The sequence below is a fragment of the Trachinotus anak genome, unplaced genomic scaffold (assembly GCF_046630095.1).
Source record: "Trachinotus anak isolate AG129_WGS33_773 ecotype Australia unplaced genomic scaffold, CSIRO_AGI_Tana_v1 ptg000011l, whole genome shotgun sequence".
Classification (NCBI taxonomy): domain Eukaryota; kingdom Metazoa; phylum Chordata; class Actinopteri; order Carangiformes; family Carangidae; genus Trachinotus; species Trachinotus anak.
In genome coordinates, this window is record NW_027273862.1 from 24680402 (window position 1) to 24705103 (window position 24702).

At 39.2% G+C, this 24702-nt stretch overlaps 3 protein-coding genes and 1 long non-coding RNA gene across 9 annotated transcripts in view; 3 read left to right on the forward strand and 1 right to left on the reverse strand.

Annotated features, from left to right (window-relative positions):
* Positions 1–1979, forward strand: part of myo9aa (myosin IXAa) — a 105004-nt gene extending 103025 nt beyond the window's left edge. For all 5 annotated transcript variants that reach the window (XM_071489208.1, XM_071489212.1, XM_071489209.1 and 2 more), the window contains 2 exons: positions 65–207; positions 337–1979. In XM_071489208.1, coding sequence (XP_071345309.1) covers positions 65–207; positions 337–836 — 643 coding nt within the window. In that variant the 3' untranslated portion in view covers positions 837–1979. The remainder of the gene's footprint in view (positions 1–64; positions 208–336) is intronic.
* Positions 1980–3384: 1405 nt separating this feature from the next.
* Positions 3385–9967, forward strand: scamp2l (secretory carrier membrane protein 2, like). The gene is made up of 9 exons (XM_071489214.1): positions 3385–3577; positions 4355–4432; positions 4720–4806; positions 5561–5687; positions 5801–5929; positions 6036–6195; positions 6779–6880; positions 7460–7577; positions 8673–9967. Exons 1-9 carry the CDS (start codon positions 3521–3523, stop codon positions 8826–8828), a joined length of 1014 nt encoding a protein of 337 aa, XP_071345315.1. The 5' UTR covers positions 3385–3520; the 3' UTR covers positions 8829–9967.
* Positions 9968–10104: 137 nt separating this feature from the next.
* On the forward strand, positions 10105–23803 carry bbs4 (Bardet-Biedl syndrome 4). The gene is made up of 16 exons (XM_071489213.1): positions 10105–10413; positions 11547–11589; positions 14377–14456; positions 15007–15070; positions 15314–15425; positions 15691–15763; positions 16238–16291; positions 16379–16506; positions 17431–17485; positions 17630–17698; positions 17907–18059; positions 18525–18696; positions 18970–19039; positions 19144–19288; positions 19376–19580; positions 21087–23803. Exons 1-16 carry the CDS (start codon positions 10300–10302, stop codon positions 21239–21241), a joined length of 1692 nt encoding a protein of 563 aa, XP_071345314.1. The 5' UTR covers positions 10105–10299; the 3' UTR covers positions 21242–23803.
* Positions 12331–24701, reverse strand: LOC139627976 (uncharacterized). 2 transcript variants are annotated; one of them, XR_011692648.1, is made up of 4 exons: positions 24591–24701; positions 23570–23682; positions 19359–19544; positions 12331–13173 (listed from the first exon to the last, which is right to left on the reverse strand). It is a non-coding gene; the product is annotated as an uncharacterized lncRNA (long non-coding RNA). The 2 variants fall into 2 exon arrangements; XR_011692649.1 differs by having other exon boundaries at positions 12331–13378; positions 24591–24683.
* Between the last annotated feature and the right edge of the window lies 1 nt (position 24702).

The window sequence follows — 24702 nt, forward strand, 5'->3', positions numbered from 1 at the left end:
TAAGCTGTGTCTCACCATGTGTGCTCTGCTCATTGTTCATTCTGGATATCGTTTGCCTCTGCAGAGAGGAGCTGACGTTTGAGATGCTGGCTCTGGAGCCGCGAGCATCAGATGATGAGACCCTGGAGTCAGAGGCCTCTATCGGTACAGCTGACAGCTCTGAAAACCTCAATGTTGACTCTGAGGGAACCATTTCTGACTTCTCTGGTATGTCATCATACAGAAAATCGTAACTCATTTGTTTGTAAGTTTTATAATGTATAATTGATGGGGGAAAAAATGGGGGAAAAAAGGAAAAAAAAAAAGTAACTTCTTCCTCTTTGCCTTTCATTGCAGAAAGAGGTCCAGTGTTGACATCTCCCTGGCCTCGGAGATCTGACGGGAAGAGCCCCCGACGCCGCGCTCTCCACCGGCAGCCTGACTCTCTAGACTCTGTTGACTCTTGCTCCAGTGTTTCCTCCTACTCATCCTCATCACACTTCCACCCATCGTCCTCTTCCTCCTCTGCCACCACCCGGCGCTTTCGTTTCCACTCCAAGTCTCCATCCCTAGGCTCAGGTCCAGCCCAGTCTCAGGCCCAGGCTCTGAATGCATCTCACGCCTCCCGATTCGACAGCATAGACAGTAACCCTGCAGGAGATCAGAAAGGTGCCTATGACGAAAGGCCCCAGTTTACCAGCCGAGGCACCTTCAATCCAGAGAAAGGCAAACAGAAACTTAAGGGAGCCAAGCATTCAGCCGTGGGGCCCTCCAGAGATGGCGGTGGCCATGGTAGAGACCCTCCAGACATACCACAGCAGCTGGTATTGTATGGCAGTAATGAATTCATGGTATGAAGGACACTGGGACACCAAAGCACTCCCTGTCCAACTCCCTGGCAGGCAAATATGTTCTCAACGGGAGGTAACATAGTGGCGACTGATCTCCACTTCTCAAAGCACTCTTGCTTAGCCTTTCTTTGTTGAAGTCTGCAAAGAAGTGTCCCCAAGTGCCGTGTATAGTGTTTCCACCTCCAGAGGGGGGAGATGTTTGGCAGATGGATGGGAATCAGTGGAAGGGCTCCTCTTCTGTACACTAAACTGCAACCCATGCTCTCACAGTGCCTTGGCAGCACTTTACTCAGCGCCAAGAGGAGACACACTGAGCAGGAGGACAGAGAAAAGGGAATGTGGGAATACGCAGAAGACCACTCAGCATCAGGGAATGATACGGAGCTGGAAAGCCGAAGCAGTGTACTACAGCAAACAAGAAGAAGTCAGGCAACATCAGGCGTCACAGAAGTTACAGTGAAAATAAAGCTCTCCATTATTAGCTGCTTTATAAGTTTACAGTTCATAACAATGAGTGTAAGCAGTGGTTGCTCTGTTATTACAAATTTATTTTTCCCTTATTTAATAAATTTTAATGTCACAGAAATTCTTTATAGCATATAATATACAGGTATAAATACTGTACAAAGCCGGAACACCAGCCTTTGCTGGGTAGTTGAAGTCAAATATTTATCTTTTTTTTTTTTTTTGGGAGTATCTTGGACAGAGATGTACGGATTTGGGCAGTGGATGATTTATGTGTGTGTGTTTGTGTTTGCATGTGCCAAGCGCTCATGCGTGACTGTATGTATGTGTGAGAAAGAGAAAACCACTTCATGTGTTTTAAGTTTGTGCTGCTTTTTTTTCCCCTTACAAGGGAAATACCGCCATCAAAGGGACCAAGTCAGCTGGTGTGTATTCCAGCCAAGGGGATCCCAGCTCTGTAAAGAATGTCGGATGTGTATAAAATCCATGCATTCACTGCTTAACAGCCATACAATTGTAATGTACAGTACAGTTCATATGTACAGTATAGTGGACAAATGCCATTCTATTCTTGAAATCTATTGTTACCCCCTGCTCTGGAACCCACCCCCACCTCCTGTCTCTAAAGTGTTTGCTCAATAGCAACCAAGCAAGAACATAAAATCACAATGTCGTCTGTCTTCATTAATGAGAATGTGTGTTTTTGTCATTTAAGCCTGTTTTTCCATGTTGTTTATTTTTCAGGCCTGTGTTGAAATAGTTAACACGTTGACATTACTGCAAAATTCCAGTGGTTGATAACATATTAAAAAAAGCCATTTTGACATGTCACAGTAGAAAAAGCATACGTGTTACTAATAACATCAGTAATGGCTTCATTATATAGAAAGGCCCCAGTAAGCCATGACTGTGTGACAAGGGGCCAGCACACACAACACAGAGAAGTACTCTAAGTAAGTAAGAGGCAAGTGAATAAGTGTTTTACAGAGTTAAAAGGCTAAAAAACAACAGCAGATAAGCAGCATTTAAGACGGCTGCATGGGATAGAAGCAGCAAACAATACAACATAGTAAAGAAATAAAATGTGACCCATAATTCCAACAGCACCTAAAGGCAACTAAAAAGACCGGAATTTAGTTTTAAAAGGAGCAGTGGTAGAAAGTGATTAAATACATTTACTCAAATATTGTAATGAAGTACAAATTTGAATTGATTTTATTTTACATGAGTATTGTCTTTGTATACTTATTCCACTACATTTCTGGGGGGAATATTACTTTGATAAGTACTTTTTACTTATCTGAGTGAAAAGGCTTTAAGATTATGACGAATTAAACTCTATATTTGTCTTGGCAACAGTACCCAAGAGTAGAGCTGAAATTATTTGTCAATAAATAAATTAGTTGATCAGCAGAAAATTTTAATGAACAATTAATTGTCATTGTTCCAGCTTCTCAAATGGGAGGATTTGGGGGGGTTTTCTTTCAATAATGTTAATTATCTTTTAATAATTTTGTAGTGTGGACTACTTTTCAGAGTTAAACATTGTCACTGCATCCCTTTGGATTCTGGGTAATCAATATTTCTCACAATTTCTAGAAGCTTTACAAACCAAACATTCAGTGTATTAATTGAGAAAATAATCAGCAGGTTTCTCCATAACGAAAATATCAGTTAGTTAAAGCCTTAGTGTAGAAACTTGTTAAACAGTGAAGGCACCCCACCTGATGTTTTGACATTAATGCATTTATAACGAGGGGCCATTTTTCTGTATTGAATACTTGTACTTTGGACACTTAAAGTGCATTTTCCTGATTACACTTTCAAACGCTTGCTTATATGGAGGAGTTTTACCTGTAATGGAGTATTTAAGTGTTAGTGGTTTTACTGGAGGATCCGAATACGTCCTCCAACATCTGAAAAAGAGCCTTGAGCGCTTTGTAGGTTCACCACAATGGACTGAATTCAGACTGTCACGAGAACTGCACATTTGAAACCAATAGACGTTTTTTCTAAAAATACAGGCAGGCTAATTGATTAGAAATGACTCGGGACAACCTCCGCTGACGCCGTCCACCGTTCGTGCGGCGCATGCGCAGAGGCGCAGTGTCGCTGCAGCGCCGTCGGGACTCAGGAGCTGCTGCCGCCACCGTCGAGGAGGAGACGGGAGCTGTCGTTGTGTGTGTTTGTTTTTTTTTTTCCCGAAAGGTGAACTTTTCTCCACAATGTCGGGATTTGACAGCAACCCCTTCGTCGACCCAGTGGACGTAAATCCCTTCCAGGTGAGACGGTTGTGTCGTTTTCTCTCTGCGAACCGAGCTTTTGGGGACGGTTCTTGTGTAAAGTGAAGACTGAGATAAAAAAAAAAAAAAAAAAAACCTGTTTGGTTGGTTGCTGGGTTTGGCCTCAGCATTTCCTGGCTTTAGAAATGTCCCTAATATGAAGTGTGATAGCTGCAGTCCAATCTTAGACTATTCTTCACTATTACCTGTGAAACGGTGTGTTTACTCTGTCCGTGGGCTGTGAACTTACCTGCGCAGGTGAGCATACCCACGAACAGGTGCCTGCTGCCATGTAGCCACCAACTGTGGATCCTGTTCACTGCGCCATCGATACAAACCTAGTGATTAATTGTGTAAAGCAAATCTACAAGGGGCTTTGTTTTTATGTAAAGGCACCTCTTATAGACCTACATGATCGCCACTGGGTAATGTGTTCTTGTTTTTAGTGTAATTATCACATCACAGTGTTTTCATATCTAATAGCTCCAGGCAGTAATGTTAATGTTCGGGTGAATATGTCTTTGTCACATATTTACTTAGAATAAACAGCACATTTTGCCTGTTCAAACTTAAGACATTGTGTTTTAACTTGGATAAATGTGATCAGGAATCAAGAGCCTATTAATAGTTAATGCAGTGAGAAACATCTTGGCATTGAAGTGCTCTTCCTGGACTGGTTGGGGCTCTCTTGAGGAATCTCTTGGACAGTGCTTACTCTACACAAGTAGCAACAAACAATGCATCATAACACCAAGTTGTGTTTGGTTTCTTTTCCAGGATGCCTCAGTCACACAAGCCACCAGTGGAGTCACTGAACATCTTGGGGACTTCAACCCATTCTCTGCAAGTGAAATGGTTAGCTCCTCTGTTTTTAATGATGTGATCATGGACAGATTATGAGACAATGGGCCACTGGGCACAAATAAAAGCCCCCCCACCCCTCCTACATAAGAGCAAGATGCCCAAAACTGAAAGAGGTACAAAATGACTGCAATAATAATGCTGGCGTGTAGTCATTTTGTATAACTGTTTGGCCCCTGGGCCTGTGCCTAGTTGGCCCAGCCAGTAATCTTTCCATGTCTGTGATGTATGAGAGGTCAGTTAGTCACTTAAAAAGAAATATTGCCTTAATTGTTTAACAGGGAAACCACTCTGGCACGACCATCCCCGTCTCTGCAGCCTCCTCCCAACCTGCTGTACTACAGACCTCTGTGGAGCAAAGTGCACAAGTGAGTCAGACATAGACACACACGTTCACAAATGAAGGAAAATGAAATAAGCAGGGGTGAGATTAACTAACCAGAAAGCATCTGTCTTTGGGAGTTGACTGTGTCTTTGAATGTTGAAAATTATAGATCGGGATCATAGGAGTAGACCACAGTTTTGACTTAATCAAGAGTGAATTGTGTGAAGTAGTACCTAATAAGTAATTCATTTTTGAAGCAACATCAACATTTGAGAATTTAAGCATGGAAAAAAGCTATATAGGCTGATAACATAAAAGACATAAGGATGTTCTAAATTTGGGTTATTGTAATCCATAAAATTTGACCAAATATTGTATATTTTACCATTAAAATATATACTTCTCAGTGCTTTTTTGCAGCATCTTGTCAGTTATTGGCCACCATATTCACCAATATTAATATTTGATTTGATTTAATTTGGTTTTGCTTTGTTATCAGAATATATTTCTGAAATTTATCTTGCATTCACATGCAAAACAAAACATTTAATCAAACGACAAAACAAATACTATAAACATACAGTCTGTAACAGCAGACATAAAGAATAAATAGCTGCACTGCCATCAATTTAATCACTTACTTTTACAATCAGTGGTTAGATTTAGTCTAAATAGTGAGTCAGCAGTTAAGATCAGCAGTTAAGATCTGAAATCGGGGTAAAATTTGATGTGAAGTTTTAGTGATGCAGTGTTATTGAACACAGTTTTAACAGTGCAGCTCTTCCATCACTCACCAGGCCACTGCAGCTGCTGCCCAGGCTAACCTGATCAAACAGCAGGAGGAGCTGGAGAAGAAAGCAGCTGAGCTGGACCGGAAGGAGCAGGAGCTACAGAACAGGAGCACAGGCAGAGCGAACACTGGAGGTAAGCGGCTGCAGTCATTCTAAGTAGCTGCATGAAAAATATGAGGTCAATACGAACTATAAGAATCCACGCACCACTCATAATAATCAAATTGTGAAATCTTTGTCCGTCAGCTAAAGAAAACAACTGGCCACCTCTTCCAAAGTTCTTCCCCGTGAAGCCCTGCTTCTACCAGGACTTTGAGGAGGAGATCCCTGATGAGTACCGCAGGATCTGCAAGAGAATGTACTACCTGTGGATGTGTATGTACATCTACATGCAGTGCTTCCTCAGTACTATTCCTATTGATGATAGTTACTATTCCACCACTCTCAGCCCAGTTCATTGGTTTCCTGTGTGTCTCTCCAGTCCATAGTGCCACTCTCTTCCTCAACGTGCTGGCCTGCCTAGCTTACTTCACTGCAAGCTCTGAGTACGGTGTGGACTTTGGTCTGTCCATCTTGTGGTTCATCCTCTTCACCCCAGTGTCCTTCATCTGTTGGTACAGGCCCGTCTACAGAGCCTTCAGGTAACACTGATGTATAAGCCTTGGGCTGATGACAGTATTTTTTGCTTTGCATCATGCGCAGGACTGGGTCTAACCGTTTTGTTGTACTAACAGTAGAAATAGAGATATGTGCAGATGAAATAGTTAGCAGTCTTTTCTTTTTTTTGCCAGAGGGTTAGAGGTGGTATGAAATAAAAAATATATCTACAAATAATAGAAAATGCTAATATCACATTTTTCTTGCTCACAGTTTAGTGTATTGTGTTTTTTTCCGGAAAAAAAAAAAATCCCCCATAACTTGTATTTTGGCTCAGGAGAAACATCTAAAACAGCATTTAGACCTTCACTGGACTCCAGAATTACTAATAATTAGAGTAATATCTGCAAAATCAAGTTTCTTTGAAGGTTCTACAGACTATTATTTTGCTTCTTTGGCCTACGAGAAATCTCAACTATATTTTATTTACTGATATATGTACACAAGGCTTCATTGGGGGGCTTCAAATTATAGATCTTGACTTGTTTTTATGACATGTACATCTATATCTATTATCTAAATAACAATAATAACATATCCTTTGTGCTGTCTGTTTTTCCTCCCTAGGTCTGACAGCTCCTTCAGCTTCTTTTTCTTCTTTTTTGTCTTCTTCTTCCAAGTGGCAGTGTACATTATCCAGACTGTGGGGATCCCCAAATGGGGAAACAGGTCAGTGTGAACCTATTTAAGAGTAATAGTCTTCATGTTGGGTGAAAATCTGAAGGTGTGGTGTAAATGCATGAGACGGTTGATCATTGCTGACAACAGATTTCTATTTTCATTAGTAAAGATAAATCTGTGCACTCTGCTGTGGGTAGATTCATTGTAAATGTGGGTATGCATGGGTCAGTATGTTTCTTCATTCACACCTATGTGTTTGTGTGTGTATTCTTGCCCTGCATCTCCTCTCTTGCATCTCTTTGACAGATTCCTGCTGCCCTAACTTGTCTGGGTTGCTGCTTTGTAAGTGTGTGGAACTTTACTCTTTGGGTTTCTTTCCTATATCTATATAATATATATTAGGCTTTTCTATTTTCCATCATTCACCTTTTCCAAACTTCATGCTTTTCCATTGGTTGCTGGGGCAGGTTAGGATGTTGTCTCATTTCTCTTTAATTCAGTAATTTTCATACTGTTTTTTTATGCCAATAAATTCTGTTGTGTACTGTACTGTACTGTAGACACTTGCTGTAGAGAATATGTGAAATGACACATGGTTATTTGTTTGTATGTCTCTGTTGTTGGCAGTGGATGGATCGCATCAATCAGCATGATCAACACAAACTTGGCTGTGGCTGTGGTCATGATGGTAGTCGCTGGGTTTTTCACTGTAAACGCGGTCCTAGCTATCATCCTACTGAAAATGGTATGCTAATGTAAACATTTTACAACTTCTCTTCACAAAAGGGAATATTGAGCCATGTTACAGTTTGTACTTTGCAGATAATCTGCCTACAATTTCAGTATTAACCAATCACGTTTAACCTCTGAATTTCTGAGTAGGTTGCAGAGATTTAAAGTACATTGCAGTCTATACATGCTGTGTGTTTGCAGTCAAATTAAAGACATCTGTGCCTTATAATTCACTGAACTTGCCCAAAATAGAGAGTCAAACATGGTATGGCATACATATATAAATATGGGTATTCACACTGGCTTCATATTGTTTATTTTCACTCCAACTTAGTTGGCTGCAAGCAGATCAGAGGGAGAAACATAACAAGAGAAACTAAAAGTGTTGGTGACAAACTTTTTTTTGAGGTTTAGAAAGTGCTGAATAGATATGAAGGTTCAGAAATAGTCGAAGCAGGTCAGGAAGCTGAGTCTACAAACAATTCAGTTGGAAAGAGTCAATACAGTAGATGGAGACAAGAGTAAAAAAATTGGGGGATGGAAACATTTGTCCACTGGGAAAGCAACCGTGTTTTTTTTTCTCTTCTTCTTTTTTGAGAACAGTGGCACTTTGTGGCCAGTGTATTAAGACATTGCATTTTAACAGCATGTGTGTTGTGTGGAGTTTAAAGACCACATTGTCCGTCATTCTTTTCTGCAAACATATGCTCTTCCTGTGCAAGAAAATCATCACTACACGTCGGAAGCACTCAGAGGGCACATGCGTCAACAGAGCCTGAACACTCCTAGAAATATGTTATTTTAATAGAAAGTATGTTTAGAAATTTGGTTTATCAAAATACACACATTGATAGACAACCAACACCTTTTTGTCAAGAAAAATAGTTCGTGAGAAAATCTGAAAGCTTTTAAGACAGCCCAAAAATAATCTATCTTGCAATGTTATTAAAAGCTTGGGAAAAAATCTATCCTCACTGTGAAAATCCCCAAATGTGCAGGTTAATAGTGAGAGCTTACAAAATTTTCAGTAACAGATGTGATCACCATCTGATCTGATTTGATAAATCCGTCGCTGGCCTGATCTCTGTCCCTTTTCCTATTTCCTCAGGTCCACTCTAAGTACAGAAGGACAGGTGCCAGCTTTTCCAAGGCCCAGCAGGAGTTCTCCCAAGGAGTCCTGACCAACCGAACCTTCCAGTCTGCCGCAGCCGGCGCTGCCACCTCCGCTGCCCAGGGAGCTTTTGGCAGGAGCCAGGGAAACTAGACTGTTTCCTTCAGGCTAGTCTCTTCCCTGACTAACACACCAGACTAGCCATGTCCGAGGGGGTTTAGAGGATGGGGGGTTTGATTATTTAATGAAAAGGCAAGTGAGGTGTTCCCTCTGTCCACCTAAAAACCCTTAAAGCCACTGTGGTATAATACAGAAGAGAAGCTAGAGGTCTTATACATGCATGTAATGACTTGCACATGTCTCATGTCATCATTGAAGCCTTTACCACCCTCATCACAGCAAAACTCCTGGAATGCATTTAACACTCTAGACTAAAGATGGATATTACAGCAGTATGTAGAGCTTTAAAGGGTAACCAGTCTGATCATTTTCTACTAAATTTGAGTGATTTTCTACTGTACATTAAAATGCATCCTGTTACATGTTACATTAATGATGAACACAGATTTTTTTTCTCTCTAAAGTTTATGTTTTAATGTGTATAATACTGTATTGGATAAGCTGATGATTAATGTAGGTGATGGGGGGGTTCTACTGTTTTGATCAGCTTATTTAGATGAAGTGAAACAAAAAGCTCTTCTGAGGGCAAATGAAGAAGTGGTTTAACTGGTGTGTCACATTTTAATTCATGTTGACTTGTTAGAAATGCTATTATCTTTTCTGTTACAGTAAGGAGCTTTGCTCCAGACAAGGAACAGGTTTATTAATGTAAAGTTGCTGACATAGCAGAGAATTTAGATGTATGTACTAAAAAAAAAAGCACAATTATGAGCAGAAAGAACACAATATTTATTTGTAGATTATCCTTTCTTTGGACTTTCTCTCCATAGTAATTATACAGCTGACAAAGTCACGTGTTACTGAATAGTCACAGATAGTTCATATTTGTTACTGTAACACCTTGTTCGGGTGTAACCTCTGGGCCTTTACACAGGTGTAACCAACCAACACACCTTCTGTGTTGGGATTTAAGCACAAAGCTGTTGGTTATTAGTGTTTTGTCTGATTTTGTTTGTCTTTATGGAGAAAGTTCTTTTATGGTGAATTTGATCAGAATGTGTAATAAGATGTGTTGCACATATTGGTGACTTATTTATAATACTGGAGGGGTGTTTGTTAGAAATGGCTTCTCTCTGTCTAAACGTTCAATAAACACTTTTCTCTCATGAAAATTTGGATCCTGTTGAGCAAAGCTTGCTAAGTAAAGATGTAATCATAGTGTAGATAGGAAATGTCTTTGCTACCTGATGTGAATTTGTGCTGGGGGGTCCATAAACCCTATGACAAAATCCCCTTTCCACCCCACAGCAAATATAGGTCAAGAAGAAGAAAAGGCTCAAGTTGTAGCCCACAGCCACCGGTGAATCCACGACAATATACACTTTGGGTTTCCTGTAAAAGCTCACATCTTTAAATACTTTCTATATTTAATGTAATATTATCTAAAAGACTGTGTAGGAAACAAAATTTCACTGATAATAAAAATAAAAATTGTTCTACTTTGATGATCGCTGGGCACTGCCTGCCGGCTGAACCTCCGCATTCCACAGATGTATCCATGGCAACAGCTTCTAGTGTTGCTCATCCCAAGATGGCGGACCAAGAGGCAACCACGGTGGTAAGTGCAAAGCCAAAGCTAGTTATCCTTTGCTTGTGTAATTATTCAGGTAAAGATGCAGCAGGAGGAAGTGGTAGAGTGACACCTGAGTGAGTAAATGCAACGCCATGTGTGAGCACAACCTCCGTACAACGGTCGTTATTTAAACGTTAGCTAGCTGCCTGGCTAACCGACTCTAAGTCGGAGCTAAGTTGATTAGCTACAGCTAACTTGCACTCTGTCTCTAATCCCACTCATCCAAGGGCAAAGTAAAATCTGAGAGCTTTCAGCTTCAGTAAGGTAACAACAGCAATGGTACAGAAGTAACGCTATAGTGCATTATACATTGTTGACCATCGTTAACCCACTCTTTATACGATAGGTAACATTTATTTACAACCCAGCTGTACAGTAACTGATCTGACTTTACCTCAAATCCCAGTCGTGTTATGGCGATTACATCTACCCTTTAGAAAGTAATGAAATGTCTAGAATATTAATACACCGACCAAACAAAACGTCAGTGACTGCACTTGAAGTGAGTCAAATATAGGAAAATGATTTAAAGCAAACGCTGGGCTTGTGCATGCCTGCATTTATCTGCACAGAATATAACTTTACTACCGAACTAGTAATGAAGTAATGAAAAACATTCAGAGATTCACCTAATTCAGATTGAGTTGAATTACTATGTCACTGACACACGTCAGCGAAAAGTCATAGAAATTAGTGTTTCCTATATGTATCTGGGGTGCATAACAGAAGGGTGGGGGTGGTTCTTTCACCAATGGGAAGCTCAAACATGAACAGTGAGTCGCATGGGGCCATTCAGTTAACTGTTTGTTTAGTTAAGGACCATAAACAATTAGATGTTATGCATTGCCCTGCATTATGCTATAAATTCTCTTGCATTTGCAGTCCCTGAGCGAGGCATACAGGACAACATGCAATGGCAATTACCTATATTCCACACAGCAGTAGAAGAAACTATACAAGAAACTCTTTTTGGGTGGGGCACATATAATATGGTGGGGCTGCTCAAGGAGTACTCCATAGGAAACACCTATAGATGGTGTCCAGTGTATTTTGCTATGTAACGTAGGGATCCTGTATGCTGTTAATTATTTGTTTGTGCTGTATTTGATATATTTCAGCTCCCAGTTTCTACTGAAGCCAAGAAACGCCGGGCACCTAAAGGTAGGCTTACAAAAAGAGTTGACACTTGCAAGTCATCTTACTAAATGGTTTTCAAGCAACACAATTCCTTTTACAACACCCATTATTTTGTCTTAAATTTCTGAAGATTTCTGTGTAACTGGTGAAGAATACTAATAGAGTGAGTCTGGAGCTTGTCCTGCGTCCTGCAGAGGTCACTCTTACTCTTCTCTCTACTGTCCCTAAAAGACAGTATGCTGCTGAGACATGTTCCAGACATTCCTCTATGTGGAAAATGTTTGTTGATCAATGAGGATATTTTGTCCATATGAATATGGCCTAATGTCCTGTTTGCCCGTTAATACTGTTGCTCTTGGATTAAGCTTTTTTGTTTTTTATTTTATTACAGGGCTTTGTAATTATCACCGCTGCTGAGAATGCAAATCCTATAGGAGCAATTAAGTACATGCTATATGGTATCGTATTTCCATTCAGTGATCCTTCACATGGCATGTAAGCCCTTACTGTCGTGTACATAGTATAATTTTAGGAGACAAATCAAATCAAAACGCTAAGTACGTTAATGTAAGGTAAGACGGAGTAATTCAGTAATAAAAGCAGAAAGTAAAATCAGATTTTTACTGGTTAATGTAATGTAAGCGTACAGTACTGTATATGTGACGCACTGAAACACTAAAAGCTCCATAACTAAGTCAAAAACAGTAAAACCTTGAATTTTAATTTTGCTTATGACTCTAATATGCCTATATTAGATATAAAATCTAACAATTTGAAATAATCAAACAAAAACCATAAACCACATTTTGCCTTCATAAGCTACTTCATACTAGTTCATACTCACAATATGCTTACGTCATTAAATGTAATAAGGCATATGTATAGCGCACACAAAATTACTCTTGCACAATCAAGACATTATTTTTTTTATTATATTTTGTACAATGCAGTCACTACAGGACATATTGCAGAAATGTCCACCAGAAAGTCAAAAAAATCTGTTTTTAATAAAAAATCAATGGCATAAGGTCATTACACCTGTTTCCAATACAAAAATGTTTCTTTTTTATAGAATCAAGAGTCAATTTTGTGACACTAGTGTAGTGATCTACCTTATTCTGTTTTTTTTCAAGATATCAACATTCGATTTCGGTCAAATTTGTGGGATTAATAAATGTTGGATATTGAATATGAGACTAGATAGCTTGACAAGACCAAGAGTGTTTGAAGTTTCTTGCAGTAAAATTTCTGAAATAATTTTCATCATATTTTTCATTACATTCTCCCCATGTGTCTTTTGATCTCAGCATGCCTCTTCTCTGCTCTTATCCCATTTTAACAGATAGTTGAAGCACATGGAAGGCAAATCTGTCTTAGCATTAGCCAGATCAAATATAACAATGAGAAGATTCCTCCATGTTTGGGATGAAGTTTTTTTAGAGGACTATATTTAGGAGACCTCATGCTGTGCTCTTCTTCTTTGCTCCTTTTCTTCCCTTCTTTCATACAGTAGTTGCAGGAATTCATGTCACACCATGTATCCCATCTCTCCTCTCCAAATCTGCTCTGTTTTGTGTATGTGGACACTAGAGCACCACAGGGCCACAGCTGAAACCCAGAGACAAGAATATTATTGCTGTCTCAGCAGGAAGAAAGCGGATTAGGTTGCTACAAATAGGGTCGTTTCAGATCTTGACGAGGCAAACGTGTGAAGGCCATGCCGTCTCGCACTCAGCGATGGAGAGGATTTCTGTAAAGTAGTTGGAAGAAGCTCCAGTTGTAGCAGCAAATCAACAGAGCACTGCTTGAAGCGCTGACAGATAAAAACAGAAGGGAGCTTTAGTGTAATTCACACTGTATTTTTACACAGGCAGTTCATTAATGATATCCCCCAATGTCAGTGGCAGACTCAAAGCCTAGCACTTCATTTCGCATTGCATTGAATCCTATTTTTAGCCTCGGAGGAAGGTAGTAGGTGCAAGATAACAGGATTACCAGAATCAAACTCACTCGAATTGGAATTACGTTTGCTTCCTTGTGAAATGAAATGTTGTACTCCACTGGGAAGAAGACTTGGAGCATTGTGGTTTGGTTCTTGAGGTTACCTAACCCTTTCTAAAGCTGGCTTTGCATTGTGTGGCTTATTCCTACAGCCTCCCTTCTTCAGTCTGTCTCTACACCCTCTCTGTTCTGTCACAAGCACCTGGCTTGCGAGAGACATTGTTGCCCTGGCAACGGGAAGAATATCTCAGGCTGCCGAGACATTAAAAGAGAGACAGAAAAAAAGCAGTGTTTGTAACAAAAACTTGCTTACAAGGTGACATTTACAGCGTGGCGGGTGAATTGATTATAGTTTAGCCTGGGGTTTTGGTTGAAGTGTTAACATCTATGTTAACTGTCAGATCAAAGACTTGCTAGTGACTGCAGTGGGAGGGTTCTTTCAGGATTATTTATTCAGCTGTCAAATTAAAAAGAAAGACTGTATAAATTAAAAAATAGTCGAAATAGACATAACTCTTAATAGTCTGAGCAGTCTGCTTGTAAGCCAAAACTTGCTAACAAGCTGAGATTTACAATGTGTCTGGTGAATTGACTTAAATTTAGCCTGTGGATTTAGGTTAAGTGTTACATCAGTGTTAACTGTCAGATCAGAGACTTACTAATGACTGGAAAAGGAGGGCACTTTCAGGATTAATCATTCACTTATCAACTGAATAAGACGTCATCTGAACAGCAAAGGGTAATGAGCTTAAAAGTTTCCTAGATTTCTGAAATTATAGTCTTCTCATCTTATTATGTTCTTCCACCCAGCTCCAGATCTTCCCATTGTGGAGAGGAGAAACTGGCTAATCCACCAGCACTATATTCGCAAAGACTATGATACTTGTAAGGTAAAGCAACTTCATCCTTCCATTCTCCCCATGATTTAGTCTGTCATTAACCTGTGTCTATGCTCAGTGTTGGTCTGATTGACCTTTTGACCTTTTAAACATAATGAGGATAATGAATGCCTGGCATGTACAAGGTTCTGTCTAACACAGTACTTTATTGTGGCCTAATTCACTGCATTGACCTGTGTATTCCCACATGAAACCGGCAGGTACTTGATGAAGTCTCAGAAAAGAAGCCTGTAAGGTTTTGTTCTGGAATACTCCTTCTCATTTTGTCTTAGACAACCACATTTATGTGAGATGATGAGGTATACTCCTCACTTTCAACCTGTTAAGATGCAGATGTAAAGAACAAGCTATGATACTCTTGCTTATCTATTAAGTCTTGGTTGGGACTGCAAGTTGTTTAGAAATTGAATCACACTGGAGTTTGTATTCAGCACAGCTGAAGTGTATGGACCTATTTGTTTTAGCAGCGTCCCTCTTCATATATGTTGAATTAACACATACTTCAGTTGTAGAAATTGTCTCCCATCCTGTGTCCATGTAGGCGATCATCAAGGAACAACTGCAGGAGACTAATGGAATGTGTGAATATGCCATATATGTTCAAGGTGAGCCATCATATTCATAGCAGCCCCTCCCCCTTACACATCAAACATGTATGATGTTAATTAACAGCTACATCAAATGAAGCCTGTGTGGTACTTGACGCCCAAGCTCCTCAATACATCATTTAGTACCCCCCAAATCTGCTCTTTGGACCCCATGCTGTGCCTTTGATTTTTAATGGGGTTTTTTTACTTCCTCATTTAGATTAAGATCCTCTCTTTTTGTTTTTTAATTTACTCCTGCAGCACTAATCTTGCGTCTTGAGGGCAAGATCCAGCAGTCCCTGGAGCTGTTTCAGAGCTGTGCCATCCTTAATCCCAGCAGTGCTGACAATCTCAAGCAAGTGGCCAGATCCCTGTGAGTCCATTGCCCTCAAGTCCTAGGGTGCATCAACCCATCTCCATTTGCTAACAAGACAGACTTAAAAAAGAAATATGCAGTGAAAACAGACAAACTGCAGGCCAGTTATGGCAAGAATTTTTTTTTAACTGTAGGGAAAAATTAATCCACCCCCAGTGACAGTATTCCACTGTTGCAGGATTTTATTAATAGCTATTCAGCATCCAGTGACTAAGATGGGTTAATATCTCATATGGATTATTGTTGTTTATTCTTTCTGTAGATTTCTCTTGGGAAAGCACAAAGCAGCTATTGAATTCTACCATGAAGCCACAAGACTCAATGACAAAGATTGGGTAAAAGAAAAGAAACGCTTGTGTACTGAGTTTCTGCCTTCTCTTAAAGTTTGTAAGGGAAAATGTTCAGTGGGCCTGGCATCTTTCACTCTAAACACAAAGCATGAAGTTCTCTCAACAATATTCATCACATTTAGAGGGAAATACCTAGACTCAACCTCTTTTTCTCACTCATGCAACAATTTATCTAAAACAACTCTCTGGTTGCACTTCCAAATAGATCTAGGGCTGTTGTACTATAAAGCCTATAAAATTATATTAAACTGGCCAGGCAGGGCCATTAATCACTCACACTAACATGTTTTGGAAATTCAAACTGTCCCTTCTAATACTGCTGACAGTAATACTGTAGAATTTGTATTCCACAGAGCTGTTATCTTAAATAACTTTTAGATTTGGAAATTAAATTTAGCTCAGCCTTGTTCAGTTAAGCATGCAGCACTCCGTGTAAAATGTGGCATTTTCTCACCCCAGGAGATCAGCCATAATCTGGGTGTGTGCTATTTCTTCATCAAAGACTTCAAAAATGTGAGTATGGATTTTACCAACACTATAAAGTACAAATTGTTTTCATTAAACAGTGATTTGAACATTTTGATCTTCTGTCTCCGTCAGGCTGAGGAGCATCTGAATATAGCTCTCCAGATAAATAAACATGACAAGACTTTCATGATGCTTGGGAAAGTTCTGTTGCTGGCTGGAGAAACAGACAAAGCCATCGAAGTGTATAAGAGAGCAGTGGAGTAAGTGAAGATCAAATGTTGACAATGTCAGAAAGCACTGAGGTGACATTTAATGAGGAATGTGTGAAATTAATATTGAATGAATAACCAAGCGTTTGAGGTATATGTCATTATGGACTGGCATTACAATTCTCTATATATTTTTATACATACATACATATACATTAATCCATAATAATTATTATGTTTCAAGTTCAGGAGTTACTTACCAGAGCAAAGTTTTTAATTGAACCTAAACAATAAGGGAATATTGTATTGATAACTGTTAAGAGTTGCACAGTCTCATCAAGACAAATGTTTTCACAAAGGTGCTCTGTAAAGATACTTAAAGGGACTGTCATAAAAGATGCTGTTTCAGGGGAGGTTTGTTGCTCCCTCTTGATTTATCTGATGATTTTCAGTCTTTTGAGCTCATTTCAGTAAATGGACCTCTTTCAATCTCACACAAAGCTCAAGCCTTGCCACATTTTAACCTGGGGTCCCTTTCAGTTCAGTATAAATTCTTTTCATTTCCACTTCTATTCACATGTTGAATATTTAAACATTAGGCCATGGTGTAAATAAGGAAATGACATCAGTGTCTATAATAGAGCTCATTATGGCTACCTCCTGTTGGGGATAAATGAATTAATCAAGTGCCCCAATACTGGTGTTGCTTTTAATGAGACATACCACTGTGAGTCCTATTTTAATGCTGATCTGCCTCTTTTCTAACATTTTTTCTTTGAGCCACATTGCCCCCCATACCCCCCATAGGTCATAATTAATACTCCACAGTTATGCTGAATCAAAGCCTGATAGAATAATCAGCAGATTCCCTGAATATCAACTATGTTTGCTCAAGAATAAGTACAGGCATTAAATGTAATCAGGGGCATAGATAAAGTGACATTTTCCATTGGAATTGTCTTGTTCTCAACTCAGATACTCCCCAGAGAATACCGAACTCCTGACTACTCTTGGCTTGCTATTTTTACAGGTAGGTAGATTTTTTTTTTTTTTTTTTATCCTTTCAGTAAAATTGTGTGCACACAAGCAACAAGCACTACCGGATAAAAGTGATATATAAGTGTCAGAAACATCTAAAAAGAAGTATAATTTTCTGTGTTCATTTTTTTGTCAGCTTGGGAAATACCAAAAAGCATTTGAGCATCTTGGAAATGCCCTCACATTTGACCCCAACAATTATAAGGTATGTGGGTGCTTGAACAATTATTTTGCTTTGGTATAAATTTAGTTTGCTACTAAGCTACCTAAAGACAGCACATAGGATGTCTTATAAAGCAGCATAAAATATAATGTCAGTCACTGTCAGGTGGTGCAGTCTGTCTTTCATCATGTGCTTTTTCAAAGAGTGCCTCTTCCTCTAATGTCTCTTTAATCATTGTTTTTATTCCCAGGCCATCCTGGCTGCAGGCAGCATGATGCAGACCCATGGTGACTTTGATGTGGCCATGAACAAGTACCGAGTGGCAGCATGTGCTGTGCCCGAGAGCCCCCCTCTCTGGAATAACATCGGCATGTGCTTCTTTGGGAAAAAGAAATATGTTGCTGTGAGTAATGTTGTTTTTGGGCTTTCTTATTGAAGGGCCTAATGAAGATAGCACTAATGATGGTACTAAAATTCTTAATATTTGAAATAAATCAGAAAATATCAGTCATAACAATAGTAGACAATAGCCATATAGCACACACAGCTCATACTGCAATGTTATGAGCAGGCTTTCATGTAAACTATACAATATCTAATAATGTTAGAAGCTATTGGACAATTGCTCACATCAACCGGCAGATCTGTTACCCTAAAGCAACTGCATCAACTATAGAAGAGATTAGACTAACTGATCAATTTGAGAGCCAGAACGATGAGAACATATTTATTAATATATAAATTAGTATACTTACTTAGTTTGTTTTATATGCCACTGCAGCAGTATAAATTCTTATTTCTTAGATTGTTCTTTGAATATTATTAAGATACTTTTGTCTTCTCTATCCCTACTTCATTTTTCCTACAGGCCATTAGCTGCCTGAAGCGAGCCCACTACCTGTCTCCTTTTGACTGGAAAGTGTTGTACAACCTTGGTCTGGTACACCTGACAATGCAACAGTATGCTTCAGCCTTCCACTTCCTCAGTGCAGCCATCAACCTGAACCCACGAATGGGGGAACTCTACATGTTGCTGGCAGGTACTGAGTCAGAGAGACAAATAAATCATTCATGATTTCATTCTGCCTTTAAAGAGACAGTCTTTGAAAAATAGTGGCAGCTGTTTAATTTTTGACTTCACAAAAGGTACACAGTGCAGCTGACAGGTGGACTACATTTTCATCAAAATGAACATGCTGTTGAAGTTGTTGCTGGTGATAGCAATCAACAAATGCTCCACAATCATCAAATGCTATTGCATTTGACAGTAATTCAGCAACAGTTTACACCTGTCTCATATTTATGATCATCAGTGGCTCTGACTAACTTGGAGGATGTTGAAAATGCCACCAGAGCGTATGAACAAGCAGCGACTCTGGATGAGTGAGTCTGTCTTACATTCTGCCTCAACTGTTCAATAAATCTGAATTTGAAACTGTATCAATTTACTGAATCATTTTTCTTCCTTGGTCATCACTTTCCTACAGATCCAACCCTCTGGTTAACCTGAACTTTGCAATCTTCCTCTACAATCATGGTGACAAGAAGGGAGCTCTGGATCAGTATCAGGAGATGGAGAGGAAAGTCAACCAGCTTCGAGACAGCAGTAGCAACTTTGAATTTGATTCTGAGGTACTGTAGTCCCTGTTGTTGTCAGTGTTATTAGTAGTTGTTGAATTTATTACTTATTGTCGAGTCTCACCTTTTTGTCACGAACAGCTGATGGACATGGCTCAGAAGATGGGGGCTGCCCTGCAGGTGGCAGAGAGTCTGGTGTGGACTAAACCAGGCAAGGACTCCAAATCAAAACCAAACTCAGCAGCAGCCACCAAAACCCCAGGTGCTCCCCTCGGTACTAACCAAGCACTGGGTCAGGCCATGTCTTCTGCTGCAAGTTACAACAAGAACATTCAGTTACCAACAGGTAAAAATTGTCAGTATGGTTTATATAAAGTGAAGATTCTGGTGTGAACGTTCAATCAAATGTGAAGGTGTGCAGGTAAAACATAACAAATCCAGGCCAGGGCAATGTCTCTCTGAAGTTTGTCTTAGTACAGATTCAAAATGAGGTTGAACAAAAATCCCTCAGAGAAGTCCAGTACTACAGCTGGCAGTGCAGATGATGACAAATTTCACAGCCTCCACGTCTTGCCATTAAACCAAAGCCCAATTTTTCATTTAAGATGGGAATTTAAAAATATCTCCTGTTGAGTATTCACAGCCTCTTGCCTGCACTACTGCACCAGATTGAATATATGGGCTAAGGCCAAATGGAAAATTTAAAAAAAGAGGCTAATCTCTATCCAGTATATATTCTTGGCAACAAAAGAAAATCTGTAGGGTGGAAAAATCACATACGGGTAAGATAATAAATTCAAGGTTACTCTGAATTGATTGTAGCAGCTTACAGCTCTTAACGGTAAGTGGACAGGAGTGCTGTTCTTCACAAGAGCCTGTTGGCTGTTTTCTACCACTAGTGTTTAGCTGCTAACAAAGAAAACACCAGAACCATGCATCCATCCAGCTAGAGATAATGACTATTTAAAGTGCAGGTTGTATGTATTTGCATGTGTCAGTATTCTTATTTCTATGCTGTAACAACTAGTTACAAGTTTGCTGGAGCTGAGGATTCATCTATGACAGACAGTGACCTGTTTCTTGTTAGTTAGGAAGATTTCTGCCGTTCCACTGTGTATGGAAATCAACTTAACTTTGAAACTTGGTTGGGATTTGAAGACATTTCACAAACTATCATAGAGTGCAATGTGGATTTTTAAGAAGATAAGATAAGAAGATAAGTTTTATTTGTATTGGCGTGTTTGTTTTACGGCCATTCATTTGCCTTATACATCTATGTGTTACATCTATGTGTGTTACAGAGAGGGCTATAATGAAAATCAAGTCAAAGGGCTGATGTTAAAAAATGTTTGTCCCTAATGCTTCACCAACGTTTTAAAGTAATGAAATTGAACCATTTCAATAAGGCCAGTCTACACCACCCATCTGTGGGATTTCACAACTGGAAAATGTGACGGGACACCTCTCTCACCAGGTCAGGCCAGGCCTCTCTTGTAAAAGAAATAATACATCTCTAGAGAGTTCCTGGTTAAGTAAAGGTTAATTAAAAATGTTTTTTAAAAAACCCATTGTACTGTATAGTCACATTAGGCAACAAAATTTCCCAGCACTCAGCCTTAAAACATGTGGAGTCATGGTTTCAGTGTGGGTTGTAAGTAAACAAGGTATATCAGTGTTTCTGTTGGCCTCTGTTGGTGCATGGCCACATGTTTAAAGTCGAACAAAGGTGAACTGTGACCTGTGAGTTCGGCGTGGCCAGTGTGTGTAGATCATTGAGAACTGAAAATATTTTCTAAGCAACCTTTTATGAAAAAATAATGGCATCAGCTCTTATTGCTTATATTATTTTCAGGAGTTTCCAAAGGCCCCTCCATGCCCCTTGAACCAGAACCTGATGTGGAGAAAGCCCCGAGCCCGCCCACTGATCCTCCAGGCTCCCCAGAACCTGCAGAATCAGAAAATGCCAAACCCAGAACCTCCAAGAGGAAAACGAAAGTGGAGGAATGAATTAGCTATGGAGGAAAATGAAGGTTCTTAAACAGCAGCCAAGCTATTTATGGTTTTCTAGCTCATTGTAGTTAGACATGAAGCCCTGAGTTAAAGGCCTCTGGTTTAGGTGCACGGTGCACAGACATTTCATGTCTTTCACAATAATTTACTTAACACTGAAAAGGGCAAGGTCACTGTGCACTTCTGTAATTTAGTTTCTTTCAGGAATATTGAATGTCACATCATTGCTTATCGCTTTTTAAACCAAAAGTCTCAGATAATCAAGTCTTTCTTGTAAATCTGTGTAGATGTGGCAGGTTTGGTGCACAGGTCCAGACCAATTCCAATAGGTGTTGTAGTTAAAGAATGTCTGTATTCAACGAAATGATGATATGTGCATTTGTGCAGTTGCAAGTGTTAATACTTGGATAATAATAAGGCTAAATTATGCATTTTCCATGTATTGACATTTCTGGGAAGGTGTAAGTCCTTCAGCTGCTGGGTTTTCCTGCAGTTAAACGTGTGAAGGAAACGCTGTGACAATCACTGCTAAAATCTGAGGACAGAAAGGGATGTTTTAGTTACAGGATATTGTTTGTATGATAGAGCTCTTTTTGAGGGTTGGGTGTAAATAGAGATACATGCTTTTATATGTGGATAAATGTTATGTTTATAGAGAGTAATGTATTTAATATTAAAGAGAGAGTTTAAATGAAATAGCTGCCTTGCTACTTTTATAAAGTGCAATCTGTGTGTTCTCTTATGTTAAGGTCATTCAGTTCAGCAGACACCACCAACAGGGGACAGTCTTGTTTCAGAGCTTTCAAAGTCTACTCATTATCTAAGACACAATCCATGCTCTTAACAAGAAGCTCTGTGCTAATGTTGAAACTGTCGGTATAATTTTGCATGGATGAAGACTTGCAGTAGAGTATCTGTTTCTAAAATATAAAATATTTATGTATTGATATTGTTGGTGTGTGTGTAGAATGTACAATAGCATTCAGCTACTCATCAAGCCAAACATTTTCTCAGTCACGGTGAACATCCACTAATGGTTGTGGGGTAAAAACATGAATAAGAGATGAACTGTTGTGTTGTAAGATGGGACCTCATAAAATATCTGTACTGAAGGTCACATACAAACTGCAATGCTTTATGTATATGAATTACAATATGGATGGTGCATACTCTGCATACTGACCAAATACATGTATGAAATATGCTCTGTGACAAAGATACACAGGTACATTTATGTCTTTGGAGGGATATAGATATTTAACAGCTGCTGTTGGTTTAGCAGTTTAGAGGCTCTAATAAAACAGGTCAAATTCAATCTGTGTTTCAAAAAATATGGATTCACGCTGCCGATGTTTCAAAACTCCACTGAGATCATCAGCTGTGAGTCCATTCAGTTTGATCGAAGTCTTGGGCACAACAACCAAATCGCAGAGTATTGTTAAATATATTTTAAACAATGACTACATCATCAATTGGTTTCACAGATTTTAGGGCATTCAACATAAAAACAAAAAAGTTCACAAAAAATAATCCAGTTTCAATGTTTAATTGTGGTTTGTTTCTTTGTTTTTTTCTTTCTTTCTTTGTTTTGGTTTTTTTTTGTTTGTTTGGTTTTTTTTTACCACAGTTTTGTGTCATATTCTGACCTGAGAAAATAATAAAGACAGATGCTTGACTGAGAAAAGACAGATAGATACTGATACTGATACTGATAAAATCCTCCTGCCCTTCTCAATGAACCGTCACACGTCACTGCTACATGTCACTGAAGATTGAACCCAACCAGACCAGTATTTGACCCCGAACCTCAGGTTTTTATGCTTTTGTGATCGAGAATGACATCTACATGTGCTGCTTTTATCACCAAGAGACCAAGTCGTTTTTTTCATTTGGTCCTAGTTAAACCGTGCATGCCTGGATTGCCTGTGGTCGTAACTTTTATAAGCCAGCTGATGGCGTGTAAGTTACTGCTCCTGCTGCAGTTATTTTTCAGTGCAGCTGTGGAAGATTGGTTTTCCATTTCTCATCTTTCTACAATTCAAATTGCCCGTGGAAGCGTCTCAGTATCTTGTGGAAGATTCATTTAAAGTTCTCCGGCTCAAGGGAATGGTATGTTGTGCTATTTTTTCAGTGTTGTCTTTTTTTAAATTCAGATTATGTTTATTGCTGAAGATGAAATTTATATTAATAGACCCAAAAAAAATAGTGTCTTTATAATAATGATAAGCTGTAGATTTTACTTTATATTTTATTGTTAAATTCCCATCTAGAGGTTCTTAATATAACTTTTATGTTTTGGCTTGTGGTTGTTTTAAGTGTCGTCACCTGCAGCTGTTGTCACTCTCAGTTGTTGACTGACTTGTTTGCAGAGGTGCTCACAGTTGGTAGGCTGTACTTTTGTTTTTTTCATTGCAGTGCAGAATTAACAGAGGCCCTACCTGGAGAAAGAAGAAGAAATGTTTTACTTACTTTGTCAGCCTGGTCTTTCTTATTTCAAGTGTGGTGAAGTGTGGTGCTTTGAGTGTCTGGATCTCACATAAAATGTGCTGTTAACCTTCACCCATTTTCCTTCTTTGCAGTTCTATAACCTCAGATTTCAACTTTTACATTACAATAAAATTTCTGTAACTCTCTCCACAGCTCTTCATGCAGTCTCAGCCCTTTGTCTGGCTCTTTGAAAGAGTTCCCCAGACAATCATGAGGTCATGAGTATCAAGATCAGTAGTGGCCACTCAGTGAGGCTGAAAGTAGTCCTTCATACTTTCATCCTCCGTCCCTCCTTTCTTTCTTCAGTTCCACTTTCCACAGTCTTCCTTCCCCCACATTCTATATAATATTCTATATAATAATATTTAATGTTTACTATTGTCCAGTTATTGTGCAATAAACATATTTAATTGTTTTATACTTCTAAGACGCACTGTGCAAGGACACGTGACCTTGACTTTGTTTTGCATGGATCTGGCAAAATACCTCCCCTGACCAATGAAGAAGTTGCACAGGCAAAGATGGCCTCTTATGCTGTGGTATGAAGTGGAACAAGCCGAATGGCTGGGTCAAGAGGGGAGTCGGGATCCATTTAGATTCAGTTATTTGGGACTTTTTTTCATTTTCACAGTTAGTTTGTTTATAAATAGTTTCTTAATTTAAATCTCTGTTAGTATTAAGGTGAATTTGTGTATATACATCCTCCCTGTGTCTCACTTGTTGGCTCAGTTATGTTCACTTAATATAGTTTGCTGTATGTTTATTTGACCTGTAGTTTAAGTTGAAGGGTCCGAGCCCATTTTATTCAAGTTGAAACTATTTCATAAATAAATTACGACTAAATGTTTGCTTTACACACCTGGTGTTCTGGAGCCTTGCTGTTTGGTCCCTGCAGTCGCCACACACACAATTAGTCTTAATTTTTTACAGCTGTCACCAGGTCCTTTTCCTTTGTGCATTGCATTATGGGA

What these genes read in the sequence shown, in the direction of transcription:
- scamp2l (XM_071489214.1), top strand. Translation starts at nt 3,521, where the DNA reads ATGTCGGGATTTGACAGCAACCCCTTCGTCGACCCAGTGGACGTAAAT. An exon ending in CATTCTCTGCAAGTGAAATG is followed by an intron (nt 4,433 to 4,719) that starts GTTAGCTCCTCT and finishes ATTGTTTAACAG; the next exon opens with GGAAACCACTCTGGCACGAC. An exon ending in ATCCCCAAATGGGGAAACAG is followed by an intron (nt 6,881 to 7,459) that starts GTCAGTGTGAAC and finishes TGTTGTTGGCAG; the next exon opens with TGGATGGATCGCATCAATCA.
- bbs4 (XM_071489213.1), top strand. Translation starts at nt 10,300, where the DNA reads ATGATCGCTGGGCACTGCCTGCCGGCTGAACCTCCGCATTCCACAGAT. An exon ending in AAGACTATGATACTTGTAAG is followed by an intron (nt 14,457 to 15,006) that starts GTAAAGCAACTT and finishes GTGTCCATGTAG; the next exon opens with GCGATCATCAAGGAACAACT. An exon ending in ACTCTACATGTTGCTGGCAG is followed by an intron (nt 18,697 to 18,969) that starts GTACTGAGTCAG and finishes TATGATCATCAG; the next exon opens with TGGCTCTGACTAACTTGGAG.